Genomic DNA, 12,325 nt, shown 5'->3' with positions numbered 1-12,325 from the left:
CACTCAAGGTCATCTAACATTACAGCAGGGATCTGAGGCATCCCAGATTACAGAGTGATGAAGACACATTGGCGTTTTCCCCGTGAATATACGATTACGATTATGGGCATAATGATCCCGGATAATTAATCAACCAGATGCAAAACTGGCACAGAGGAAAGGAGGCAGCATTTGTGGCCTGTCTGCCCTTTTCAGAAAACAGAAAAATGGGGGAGCTACCACAGGAGAATCACTATCAATTATTGCCTGACCCGTGACTGCAAGATCAATGTTTAGTCCAAATCAAAATACACAAAAGAGTCACAAGGCCCGTTAAAATGCAGTGATGTTGTTTTGTTAGTACCAAGACTGATTTGATGTCTATTAATTTATGGGATTTGTTCATTTAATACATTCATAGTGTACTGATCGAGTAGAATAAATATTAGTATTTAAGGGATGATGCTACAGGGCTGAATGCCTTAAGCAGCATTGTGTTATTACTCCTTGTAGTGCTAATGACTTTTTTCTTCACAGAATATATCTGTCTTTTACTCTACCTCGAAGGGAAAAACAATATTCAAAGCTACCAGGCCCTTTGTAAAGAAAATAACTGCATTTCCCACTCCTATTAACCTGTTGGGTTCTATAACTGGCAATGAATCTTATGCAACTTTGTGAAGAGATTTTGTTGACTGAATTTTCTTGCAGAATGACATTAAATCAGCAACACAAGAGGATTTTCAAGCAGAAAGAGTCAACCAATAGCATTTCTCAATCAAATTCTAGACTGAATATTTCAGAGGAAAATCATGTTTGCTTCCCCTAGTCATTCAGAAGTGGTAAAATGAGCTCTCTCAAATGTCATCTCGAAGTAATCTAGGATGTTTATTGTTTTTTAACAAAAGCTTTACTATACATGGTCTATTTTTATGTGATAAAAAATAGCCTTATTATACACAGTCTTTTTTAAAAGGAAAAAAGTGTGAGTCTAGATAGAATACATTAGAGCAGTACGATCAAATGGGCACAAACATTGTTCCTTTGTATGTGTTGTATATAAAGATTGGAGAACAACTATGCCATGCCATCTCCACCCTGAAAGAGACGAGTGGTACGAAAAAGAATGTGAATGCCTTACAAGAACTATTTTTTAGTGCGAATGCAATGAAAGTGAGAAACTGAGGTTACGCGTTGCTTTAGTGGTTGGCTGTGTGCAACTAATATTCAAGCTTAGGACGATGTGGAGGTCTCACTGCATAGTAAGTCCTTGATGGCTAACAATATCCAAATATTTCCGTATAATACAGAAGATGTTGTAAACAGCAAATAAAGAGGGTATCAAAAGAAAGAGAAAAAAAACTGCATTCAGTTCAAGTTGACTTGAAGAATTATTCACAACGGAGCCTGCATTTTCATTTCTGGCAATTAATGCTCTGACTCTGCTTGACTTTTTTTCTTCATTTTCATTTCGCTGATGTAACAATATGAGAGCTTTGGGCCTTTGACATGTTTAAACAATGGGAATGAATGTTTTTAATGGCTTGGTAAGTGCCAAATGAACTTGATCTACTCATTCTACTGCATCAATTTTTTAAGTGAATCATTGTGAGTTTTAGAATAAAGCAGAAGAGGAAGGCCACGTTCAATTGAGTTGCTATTTCTTTGACAGAGGCACAAAAATCATTGTATTAAATATTAACTGAGGACAGAGCATCATGCACAAGGGAGCTGAATGCAATTTATGAAAAGAAATTACTATTGTAGAGTTTGACCATATCCATTATGCAACGCAAAGCTCGCTCACCACTACAAGCAAATGTCTTGGAAGGGAGAAATTCTTGTTTGTGTTCTACCAACTTGCCACCAATTATTTCTCTCAAAATGTTTCTTAAGCAATATCCCTGAAGTTTTGTCTATGGTATAGCATGAGAAAATTCAAGGGGGGAAAAATATTAATTATACGAGTAAAGGGTGTACTTACAGGTTTCCTTTCATGCTGTATTAAACAAAATGTTAGGGTAATACCTGGAAAGTTTGACATCAGCTTGCCTTTAAAATGAGAAGAAGAAAAATACATGTCAATGGGTTCAACTGTATATCTTTTCTTCATTGATTTATGTGCTATTCAAAAGTCAGTTATCTAAATATAATAGTGATATATTGGTACAACTAGTTGTAACAAAAACTTTCAATAACAAAGGGAGATGACTTCTTTGTAATGTTCATATTTTATCTTTTGGCACACATTGTGTGACCAAATTGACGGACTTTATCAAAAATATTCCAAACAGCAAAAACTATATTACCATTTAGTGTTAGTTGAATTTCACTCTCAACTGATTGCTTTTCCTTTGCTCTGTATCGAATATAATATATAAAGTGAAGTAACAACTAAAGTCTTAAGAGACAATAAAAACATGAAATAAAGGATAAAAAAACGTAAAAAGCTGTACAAACACAGAATTCGAGTGAGGGTTTAGGGAGCTATTGCAACAAGCAGCCGCTTTGAACGGCGCCCTATTTTCATATATAGTTCAGTGGTAGAAATCTCTTTGAAAATACAAATCTGAGCAGGAATCCCAAATGTCTAACAGGCATTGGTAGTTCAGTGGTAGAATTCTCGTTTCCCATGCGGGAGGCCTGGGTCCGATTTCCCAGCCAGTGCACTGTGTTCTCTTTATACTGTTGATTAGCCGTTTATTCTACAGATGTGGGAAGGCAAAGACATTCTGCCAAAAGCATGTCAGCCTACTTTGTTGTTTCATATGGATCTAAGAATGTCAATTTTGAAATATTAAAGGAAGTTTGACCAGTTCTCACTAATGTGTAACAGGCATTGGTAGTTCAGTGGTAGAATTCTCTTTGAAAATACAAATCTGAGCAGGAATCCCAACTGTCTGACAGGCATTGGTAGGTCAGTGGTAGAAATCTTGCTTGCCACGTGGGAGGCCTGGGTCCGATTCCCAGCCAGTGCACTGTGTGTTCTCTTTAAAATGTTGATTAACTGTGTATTCTACAGATGCGGGAAGACACAGACATGCTGCCAAAAGTATTTCAGTCTATTTCTTTGTTTCATATAGATCTAAAAATGTCAATTTTAAAATATTTAGGGAAGTTTGACCAGTTCTCACTTATGTGTGACAGGCATTGGTAGTTCAGTGGTAGAATTCTCTTTGAAAATACAAATCTGAGCAGGAATCCCAACTGTCTGACAGGCATTGGTAGTTCAGTGGTAGAATTCTTGCTTGCCATGCGGGAGGCCTGGGTCCGATTCCCAGCCAGTAAACTGTGTGTTCTCTTTGAAATGTTGATTAACTGTTTATTCTACAGATACGGGAAGGCACAGACATGCCGCCAAAAGAATTTCAGTCTATTTCTTTGTTTCATATAGATCTAAAAATGTCAATTTTAAAATATTTAGGGAAGTTTGACCTGTTCTCACTAATGTGTGACAGGCATTGGTAGTTCAGTATTAGAATTCTCTTTGAAAATACAAATCTGAGCAGGAATCCCAACTGTCTGACAGGCATTGGTAGTTCAGTGGTAGAGTTCTCGCTTGCCATGCGAGAGGCCTGGGTCCGATTCCCAGCCAGTGCACTGTATTCTCTTTATACTGTTGATTAACCGTTTATTCTACAGATGCGGGTAGGCATAGACATTCTGCGAAAAGTATGTCAGCCTACTTCCCTGTTTCATATAGATCTAAGAATGTCATCTTTGAAATATTTTAGGAAGTTTGACCAGTTTTCATTAATGTGTGACAGGCATTGGTAATTCAGTGGTAGAATTCTCTTTGAAAATACAAATCTGAGCAGGAATAACAGCTGTCTGACAGGCGTTGGTAGTTCAGTGGTAGAATTCTCGTTTCCCATGCGAGAGCCCTGGGTCCGATTCCCAGCCAGTGCACTGTGTTCTCTTTATGCTGTTGATTAGCCGTTTATTCTACAGATGTGGGAAGGCAAAGACATTCTGCCAAAAGCATGTCAGCCTACTTTGTTATTTCATATGGATCTAAGAATGTCAATTTTGAAATATTTAAGGAAGTTTGACCAGTTCTCACTAATGTGTAACAGGCATTGGTAGTTCAGTGGTAGAATTCTCTTTGAAAATACAAAGCTGAGCAGGAATCCCAACTGTCTGTCAGGCATTGGTATTTCAGTGGTAGAATTCTTGCTTGCCATGCGGGAGGCCTGGGTCCGATACCCAGCCAGTGCATTGTGGGCTCTCTATTTTTACTGTTGATTAGCCGTTTATTCTACAGATGCGGGAAAGCAAAGACATGCCGCCAAAAGTATGTCAGCCTACTTCATTGTTTTATATAGATCTAAAAATGTCATTTTTTAAATATTTAGGGAAGTTTGACCAGTTCTCACTAATGTGTGACAGGCATTGGTAGTTCAGTGGTAGAATTCTCTTTGAAAATACAAATCTGAGCAGGAATTACAGCCATCTGACAGGCATTGGTAGTTCAGTGGTAGAATTCTTGTTTCCCATGCGAGAGGCCTGGGTCCGATTACTAGCCAGTGCACTGTGTTCTCTTTATACTGTTGATTAGCCGTCTATTCTACAGATGTGGGTAGGCAAAGGCATTCTGCCAAAAGCATGTTTTGGGTTTATTCTGTATTACTATTATAGATATAGTTGTATTAAGTCATTTCTTTGTTAAATCATTCTCTTATTATTCTCAGTGTTGCGAGGTCACCAATAACCGCCAAGTCATCTTTAACCTGGACTACCTGTTCCAGGATGTTTATACAAACAATTCACCCAATCTGAGTCTTCGAGATTCGGTGGTCCCTTTTGTAACGAGGCCAGGGCTATTCGGCCAATAACAAGAATGTTGTTTCTGTTATTTACAACATAGCGACTATACCTCGTGACGCACTTCGGGTTTTTCTTTATGTAATTGTTATATGATTCTTAGGTCAAGGGAAGGCATAATTGTTCTAATCCAAATGTTGTTTGGTCTAGTCTCCTGCCTTGTTATTGGTAAAATACTTTGATTGTTATTGTAGTTCCAGATGTTGTTTTTACTCATACGTGATGAAATGATCAACAACTCTGTAAATTGTTTTGATTCATGGCAATAAGAGTCGTACGAAAATGTCTATTCGATGAGACGTTCTGAAGTTGTAGGAGAAACTCTGGCTTGTTGAATCTCCCCTCTGAGGTTTTATCCGTGATCCATTCTATTTAATTAAATGTCAATAATTGAATAAGATGTCTGCCTGCAGTTATTGATAATTACCGACGAAGGTAATTATTAATGAACCTAACAGCATGTCAGCCTACTTTCATTGTTTCATATGGATCTAAGAATTCTCAATTTTGAAATATTTAAGGAAGTTTGACCAGTTCTCACTAATGTGTGACAAGCATTGGTAGTTCAGTGGTAGAATTCTCTTTGAAAATACAAATCTGAGCAGGAATCCCAACTGTCTGACAGGCATTGGTAGTTCAGTGGTAGAATTCTCGTTTCCCATGCGAGAGGCCTGGGTCCGATTCCCAGCCAGTGCACTGTGTTCTCTTTATACTGTTGATTAGCCGTTTATTCTACAGATGCGGGAAGGCAAAGACATTCTGCCAAAAGCATGTAAGCCTACTTTGTTGTTTCATATGGATCTAAGAATGTCAATTTTGAAATATTTAAGGAAGTTTGACCAGTTCTCACTAATGTGTAACAGGCATTGGTAGTTCAGTGGTAGAATTCTCTTTGAAAATACAAATCTGAGCAGGAATCCCAACTGTCTGACAGGCATTGGTAGGTCAGTGGTAGAAATCTTGCTTGCCACGTGGGAGGCCTGGGTCCGATTCCCAGCCAGTGCACTGTGTGTTCTCTTTAAAATGTTGATTAACTGTGTATTCTACAGATGCGGGAAGGCACAGACATGCCGCCAAAAGTATATCAGCCTATTTCTTTGTTTCATATAGATCTAAAAATGTCAATTTTAAAATATTTAGGGAAGTTTGACCAGTTCTCACTTATGTGAGACAGGCATTGGTAATTCAGTGGTAGAAATCTCTTTGAAAATACAAATCTGAGCAGGAATCCCAACTGTCTGACAGGCATTGGTAGTTCAGTGGTAGAATTCTCGCTTGCCATGCGGGAGGCCTGGGTCCGATTCCCAGCCAGTGCACTGTGTGTTCTCTTTGAAATGTTGATTAACTGTTTATTCTACAGATGCGGGAAGGCACAGACATGTCGCCAAAAGAATTTCAGTCTATTTCTTTGTTTCATATAGATCTAAAAATGTAAATTTTAAAATATTTAGGGACGTTTGACCTGTTCTCACTAATGTGTGACAAGCATTGGTAGTTCAGTGGTAGAATTCTCTTTGAAAATACAAATCTGAGCAGGAATCCCGACTGTCTGACAGGCATTGGTAGTTCAGTGGTAGAATTCTCGTTTCCCATGCGAGAGGCCTGGGTCCGATTCCCAGCCAGTGCACTGTGTTCTCTTTATACTGTTGATTAGCCGTTTATTCTACAGATGCGGGAAGGCAAAGACATTCTGCCAAAAGCATGTAAGCCTACTTTGTTGTTTCATATAGATCTAAGAATGTCAATTTTGAAATATTTAAGGAAGTTTGACCAGTTCTCACTAATGTGTAACAGGCATTGGTAGTTCAGTGGTAGAATTCTCTTTGAAAATACAAATCTGAGCAGGAATCCCAACTGTCTGACAGGCATTGGTAGTTCAGTGGTAGAATTCTCGCTTGCCATGCGAGAGGCCCGGGTCCGATTCCCAGCCAGTGCACTGTATTCTCTTTATACTATTGATTAACCGTTTATTCTACAGATGCGGCTAGGCATAGACATTCTGCGAAAAGTATGTCAGCCTACTTCGCTGTTTCATATAGATCTAAGAATGTCATCTTTGAAATATTTTAGGAAGTTTGACCTGTTTTCACTAATGTGTGACAGGCATTGGTATTTCAGTGGTAGAATTCCCTTGAAAATACAAATCTGAGCAGGAATAACTGCTGTCTGACAGGCGTTGGTAGTTCAGTGGTAGAATTCATGGTTCCCATGCGGCAGGCCTGGGTCCGATCCCCAGCCAGTGCACTGTGTGTTCTCTTTACACTGTTGATTACCTGTTTATTCTACAGATGCGGGAAGGCAAAGACATTCTGCCAAAAGCATGTCAGCCCACTTCGTTGTTTCATATGGATCTAAGAATGTCAATTTTGAAATATTTAAGGAAGTTTGACCAGTTCTCACTAATGTGTGACAGGCATTGTTAGTTCAGTGGTAGATTTCTCTTTGAAAATACAAATCTGAGGAGGAATCCTAACTGTCTTACAGGCATTGGTAGTTCAGTGGTAGAATTCTCGTTTCCCATGTGAGAGGCCTGGGTCCGATTCCCAGCCGGTGCACTGTGTTCTCTTTATTCTGTTGATTAGCCGTTTATTCTACAGATGTGGGAAGGCAAAGACATTCTGCCAAAAGCATGTCAGCCTACTTTGTTATTTCATATGGATCTAAGAATGTCAATTTTGAAATATTTAAGGAAGTTTGACCAGTTCTCACTAATGTGTAACAGGCATTGGTAGTTCAGTGGTAGAATTCTCTTTGAAAATACAAAGCTGAGCAGGAATCCCAACTGTCTGACAGGCATTGGTAGTTCAGTGGTAGAATTCTCGCTTGCCATGCGAGAGGCCTGGGTCCGATTCCCAGCCAGTGCACTGTATTCTCTTTATACTGTTGATTAACTGTTTATTCTACAGATGCGGGAAGGCAAAGACATTCTGCCAAAAGCCTGTCAGCCTACTCCGTTGTTTCATATGGATCTAAGAATGTCAATTTTGAAATATTTAAGGAAGTTTGACCAGTTCTCACTAATGTGTGACAGGCATTGGTAGTTCAGTGGTAGAAATCTCTTTGAAAATACAAATCTGAGGAGGAATCCTAACTGTCTAACAGGCATTGGTAGTTCCGTGGTAGAATTCTCGTTTCCCATGTGAGAGGCCTGGGTCCGATTCCCAGCCAGTGCACTGTGTTCTCTTTATACTGTTGATTAGGCGTTTATTCTACAGATGTGGGAAGGCAAAGACATTCTGCCAAAAGCATGTCAGCCTACTTTGTTGTTTCATATGGATCTAAGAATGTCAATTTTGAAATATTTAAGGAAGTTTGACCAGTTCTCACTAATGTGTAACAGGCATTGGTAGTTCAGTGGTAGAATTCTCTTTGAAAATACAAATCTGAGCAGGAATCCCAACTGTCTGACAGGCATTGGTGGTTCAGTGGTTGAATTCTCGTTTTCCATGCGAGAGGCCTGGGTCCGATTCCCAGCCAGTGCACTGTGTGTTCTCTTTATTCTGTTGATTATCCGTTTATTCCATAGATCCGGGAAGGCAAAGACATTCTGCCAAAAGCATGTCAGCCTACTTCGTTGTTTCATATAGATCTAAGAATGTCATTTTTGAAATATTTTAGGAAGTTTGACCAGTTTTCACTAATGTCTGACAGGCATTGGTACTTCAGTGGTAGAATTCTTGTTTCCCATGCGAGAGGCCTGGGTCTGATTCCCAGCCGGTGCACTGTGATCTCTTTTTACTATTGATTAACCATTTATTCTACAGGTGCGGGAAGGCAAAGACATGCCGCAAAAAGTATGTCAGCCTATTTCGTTGTTTCATATAGATCTAAGAATGCCATTTTTGAAATATTTTAGGAAGTTTTACCAGTTCTCACTAATGTGTGACAGGAATTGGTCGTTCAGTGGTAGAAATTTCTTTAAAAATTCTAATCGGAGCAGTTCTCCCAAAGTTACGACAGGCATTGGTAGTTCAGTGGTAGAATTCTCGCTTGCCATGTGAGAGGCCTGGGTCCGATTCCCAGCCAGTGCACTGTGTGTTCTCTTTATACTGTTGATTAACTGTTTATTCTACAGATGCGTGAAGGCAAAGACATTCCGCCAAAAGTATGTCAGCCTATTTCGTTGTTTCATATAGATCTAAAAATGTCATTTTTAAAATATTTCGGGAAGTTTGACCAGTTCTCACTAATGTGTGACAGGCATTGGTAGTTCAGTGGTAGAATTCTCTTTAAAATTTCAAATCAGACCAGTTCTCACAAATGTGTGACAGGCATTGGTAGTTCAGTGGTTGAATTCTTTATTAAAAATTCAAATCTGACCAGTCCACCCTACTGTCCGACTTTGAGATATGAATTGTATTCTTATATTCAATCTTGCACCCTTTTCACTATGATGTATTAAAAGTTACTAAAATAGAATTTAATTTGCACCTATTTGTTAAAATGTACACTACACCTTTTGTACTCCACCTCCTTCGTTTGTATTAACGCCTCCCATTTTTATGACTTGTCTTATCTCTAATAAAACCACCGTTGAAGCAGCTTTTCAGCAGGAGATAGCTTTGAGGAGCTTGAAGAGTAGTCACACTCTCGGGCATCTGAATTGTTGACTCCCCCGCCTCTGCAGCTGTGGCCTTAACATTCATTCTATCTCCCTCAGTGCGTGTTCCTGTGTTCGAGTTTTTTTAAGTGTTGGCCAGTAGCCCCAACAGGGCATCGTATACATGAAAAAGTTTAAAATTCAACAATTTTAAGGCAATGTTAAGGGTTTATCTTATGCGAAAATACGGTAGTTATTAAAATGTACGTGGCCCCCGAATAAATAGAACGACCAAAGTCACATATCAATATTGAGCCTAAATAGATCAACATTTTCAACTTTAGATCTATATTTCCTGGTCGTACTTTGGACTCATAATTCTAAAACCTTTTAGAAACTGTTCAGGCCAGGATGGCTAACAGTCCTGATGATTAGCTCCAGACTAATGAGGGACTGTGCGGATCACTTTGGAGGAGTGATTCTGTATATTTTCAACCTTGTGTGGGCTTCCTGTGTGGGATTCCAGTTTTATCTAAGTCAGAGGTGTCAAACTACCTTTGGTCCGCGGGCCGAATACAGCTTAATTTGAGATCAAGCGGGCCGGACCAGTAAACTCATTGCAAAATTACATAGAACTAACAATAAGCCCACTTTTTTCCTTTGTATTAGTCACTAATACTTAGATAATTAGTGCAAAGAATGAGTAAATTATCAAAATGTTTCTTAAAAGAATTTTCCTTTTACGTTATGAACAATATATTATGAACAAGAGAATAACATCGGAACATAAATAAAGTATGTGCAATTTTAACAACACTTTTAGAATGTTAAACATATATTTAAGTTTGTTGTACATAAAACTGATCACAGAAATAGTCACAATGTTCCAAAAACATTTAGTACTAGCCTTGTGGAACTTAAAAACACTGTACCCTGTTTTACCAGTGTACTAAAACACTGCGCCCCTAGCGGATAATACAAGAACTACAAATTTTAAAGAAAAATCCTTTTTTTATACAATGCAGCTTTCTTCCCCGGGCCGTACCAAACCACCAGACGGGCCGGAACCTGCCCCTGTGTCGTATGTTTGACACCCCTGATATAAGTCTACATTGTCTTTTCCTGTGTCTGTGCCTGCTACAGCTACAAACTGAATTTCCCGAATACGGGATGAATAAAGGTTAATGTAATCTAATCTAATACTTTAAATACCACTTCCACCTCTAGTCTATTTTTTTGGTAGCTCATTCCAATATACACACTAAACCAGGGGTGTCAAACATACGGCACCCGGGCCGGATCCGGCCCGTCTGGTGGTTTGGTACGGCCCGGGGAAGAAAGCTGCATTGTATAAAAAAAATATGAATTTTCTTTAGATGCTGTAGTTCTTGTATTATCCGCTAGGGGGCGCAGTGTTTGAGTACTTGCAGACAACATGAATTGACATTTATTTATGTTCTTATGTTATTCTCTTGTTCATAATATATTGTTCATAATGTAAAAGGAAAATTCTGTTAATAAACATTTTGACAATTTACTAATCCTTTGCACTAATTATTACTATTAGTGACTAATACAAAGGAAAAAAGTGGGCTTATTGTTAGTTCTATGTAATTTTGCAATGGTCCGGCCCGCTTGATCTCAAATTAAGCTGTATTCGGCCCCCAGACCAACGGGAGTTTGACACCCCTGCGCTAAACAGTGAGCAAAAATGAATAATATTATAAAACTAGTCGCTTTTCCTCTCTTCCTGTGCCAGGTCCTCCCGTGGCCTGGATCCATGAAGCACCGCCATTCCACACAATGTCAGAGAGATCCCCAACCAGTATAGACGTGCTTGACTCTCTCCAAAGATTAAAGTCCCCAGTATGGCCTAAATACACATACAGGAGTCATCTCACATTGCACATATTTAGCATTCATTAGAGAATTTAAGACGGCTTACTGAAAAGATAAAGTTTCCCGCGCTTGTGGTTGCAGTAGCCATGGCTGACGAAGAGCTGTAGCGAAGAGCTTTAGAGAACAAGGTCCACATGACAGCGTTGCAGAGGAACATCGAGCCGATGCACACCAACCTCAAAGGGATGTGCAGCTGTAAACATTTCCATAAGAAGTCCTTACGTTGCCATGACAGCAGCAAATGTGAAAATGGATTTAATCAACAGGTAAATGGTGATCAGAAGCATCCCAAAAAATATCTAATATTCTACTAATATTCTTCTATCTAATGTTCTACTATTGTTTTCCCAACACATATTGATGGGTGCAATTCTCCTCGTGCGCAAAGCATCATCAGGAAGTCATCTAGAGAAGAGTTCATTTTTTTATGTTGATCTTACCCATGCAGGGCAGCCCGGCGGATGAGTGTTTAGTGTGTCAGCCTCACTGTGGGGGACCTTGGTTCAGCTCCAGGTCGGTCCATCTGTGTGGAGGTTGCATGTCCGCTCTGGGCCTGCGTGGGTTTTCTCCGGGTACTCTGGTTTCCTCCCACATTCCAAAAACATGCATGGTAGGCTAATTGGATACTCTAAATTGCCCCTAGGTATGAATGTGAGCGTGAACGGTTGTTTTTCTCCTTGTGACCTGCGATTGGCTAGCAATCAATTCAGGGTCAACTGGGATTGGCTCCACCAAGCCCCGCGGCCCGAGTGAGGACAAGGCGGTTCCGAAAATGAGATGAAATCTTACCCAGTAACAAACAGTAGGTCCATCTTGTTGCATTCCGGAAGTGCCGCGCACACTAGCTTCACACATTTCATTTAGGTAGTCTGCGCCAAGAGTGAGCTTCGCCGAGAAAGAGGCAGCAGCACCAGAACAACCTGCTAGAAATGCGTACAAAGAACCAGAAAACATTACAATCCAATTTAGGCGCCTTGGTTGCGCTCTGCCATTCACAGGCATAGGAATCCTGTCGACTTGTTAAGAGAGTATGAACCAACTTTGATTTTCGAAGTAAAAGCATTTTGTCCGTGAATTTATTAT

General features: G+C 39.6%; 1 protein-coding gene and 8 non-coding genes across 9 annotated transcripts; 8 read left to right on the top strand and 1 right to left on the bottom strand.

The window, feature by feature from the left end:
- The first annotated feature begins 2,576 nt into the window (after window positions 1-2,576).
- On the top strand, window positions 2,577-2,648 carry trnag-ccc (transfer RNA glycine (anticodon CCC)). The gene has a single exon. It is a non-coding gene; the product is annotated as a tRNA-Gly (tRNA).
- A 1,169-nt stretch (window positions 2,649-3,817) lies between these two features.
- trnag-ccc (transfer RNA glycine (anticodon CCC)) lies at window positions 3,818-3,888 on the top strand. The gene has a single exon. It is a non-coding gene; the product is annotated as a tRNA-Gly (tRNA).
- Window positions 3,889-5,428: 1,540 nt separating this feature from the next.
- On the top strand, window positions 5,429-5,499 carry trnag-ccc (transfer RNA glycine (anticodon CCC)). Its single transcript has one exon. It is a non-coding gene; the product is annotated as a tRNA-Gly (tRNA).
- Window positions 5,500-6,048: 549 nt separating this feature from the next.
- Window positions 6,049-6,119, top strand: trnag-gcc (transfer RNA glycine (anticodon GCC)). The gene has a single exon. It is a non-coding gene; the product is annotated as a tRNA-Gly (tRNA).
- A 240-nt stretch (window positions 6,120-6,359) lies between these two features.
- Window positions 6,360-6,430, top strand: trnag-ccc (transfer RNA glycine (anticodon CCC)). The gene has a single exon. It is a non-coding gene; the product is annotated as a tRNA-Gly (tRNA).
- Window positions 6,431-7,287: 857 nt separating this feature from the next.
- Window positions 7,288-7,358, top strand: trnag-ccc (transfer RNA glycine (anticodon CCC)). Its single transcript has one exon. It is a non-coding gene; the product is annotated as a tRNA-Gly (tRNA).
- A 238-nt stretch (window positions 7,359-7,596) lies between these two features.
- Window positions 7,597-7,667, top strand: trnag-gcc (transfer RNA glycine (anticodon GCC)). The gene has a single exon. It is a non-coding gene; the product is annotated as a tRNA-Gly (tRNA).
- Window positions 7,668-8,214: 547 nt separating this feature from the next.
- Window positions 8,215-8,285, top strand: trnag-ucc (transfer RNA glycine (anticodon UCC)). Its single transcript has one exon. It is a non-coding gene; the product is annotated as a tRNA-Gly (tRNA).
- Window positions 8,286-10,931: 2,646 nt separating this feature from the next.
- Window positions 10,932-12,264, bottom strand: LOC144198986 (transmembrane protein 42-like). Its single transcript, XM_077720290.1, has 3 exons — window positions 12,032-12,264; window positions 11,289-11,435; window positions 10,932-11,216 (listed from the first exon to the last, which is right to left on the bottom strand). Exons 1-3 carry the CDS (start codon window positions 12,242-12,244, stop codon window positions 11,073-11,075), a joined length of 504 nt encoding a protein of 167 aa, XP_077576416.1. The 5' UTR covers window positions 12,245-12,264; the 3' UTR covers window positions 10,932-11,072.
- Between the last annotated feature and the right edge of the window lie 61 nt (window positions 12,265-12,325).

Source organism: Stigmatopora nigra, chromosome 7, assembly GCF_051989575.1.
Source record: "Stigmatopora nigra isolate UIUO_SnigA chromosome 7, RoL_Snig_1.1, whole genome shotgun sequence".
Taxonomy (NCBI): Eukaryota; Metazoa; Chordata; class Actinopteri; order Syngnathiformes; family Syngnathidae; genus Stigmatopora; species Stigmatopora nigra.
This window is presented reverse-complemented; position numbering and strand designations above follow the sequence as displayed.

What these genes read in the sequence shown, in the direction of transcription:
- LOC144198986 (XM_077720290.1), bottom strand. Translation starts at nt 12,244, where the DNA reads ATGCCTGTGAATGGCAGAGCGCAACCAAGGCGCCTAAATTGGATTGTA. An exon ending in GACCTACTGTTTGTTACTGG is followed by an intron (nt 11,436 to 12,031) that starts GTAAGATTTCAT and finishes AAATGTTTACAG; the next exon opens with CTGCACATCCCTTTGAGGTT. An exon ending in CGGGAAACTTTATCTTTTCA is followed by an intron (nt 11,217 to 11,288) that starts GTAAGCCGTCTT and finishes ATGTGTATTTAG; the next exon opens with GCCATACTGGGGACTTTAAT.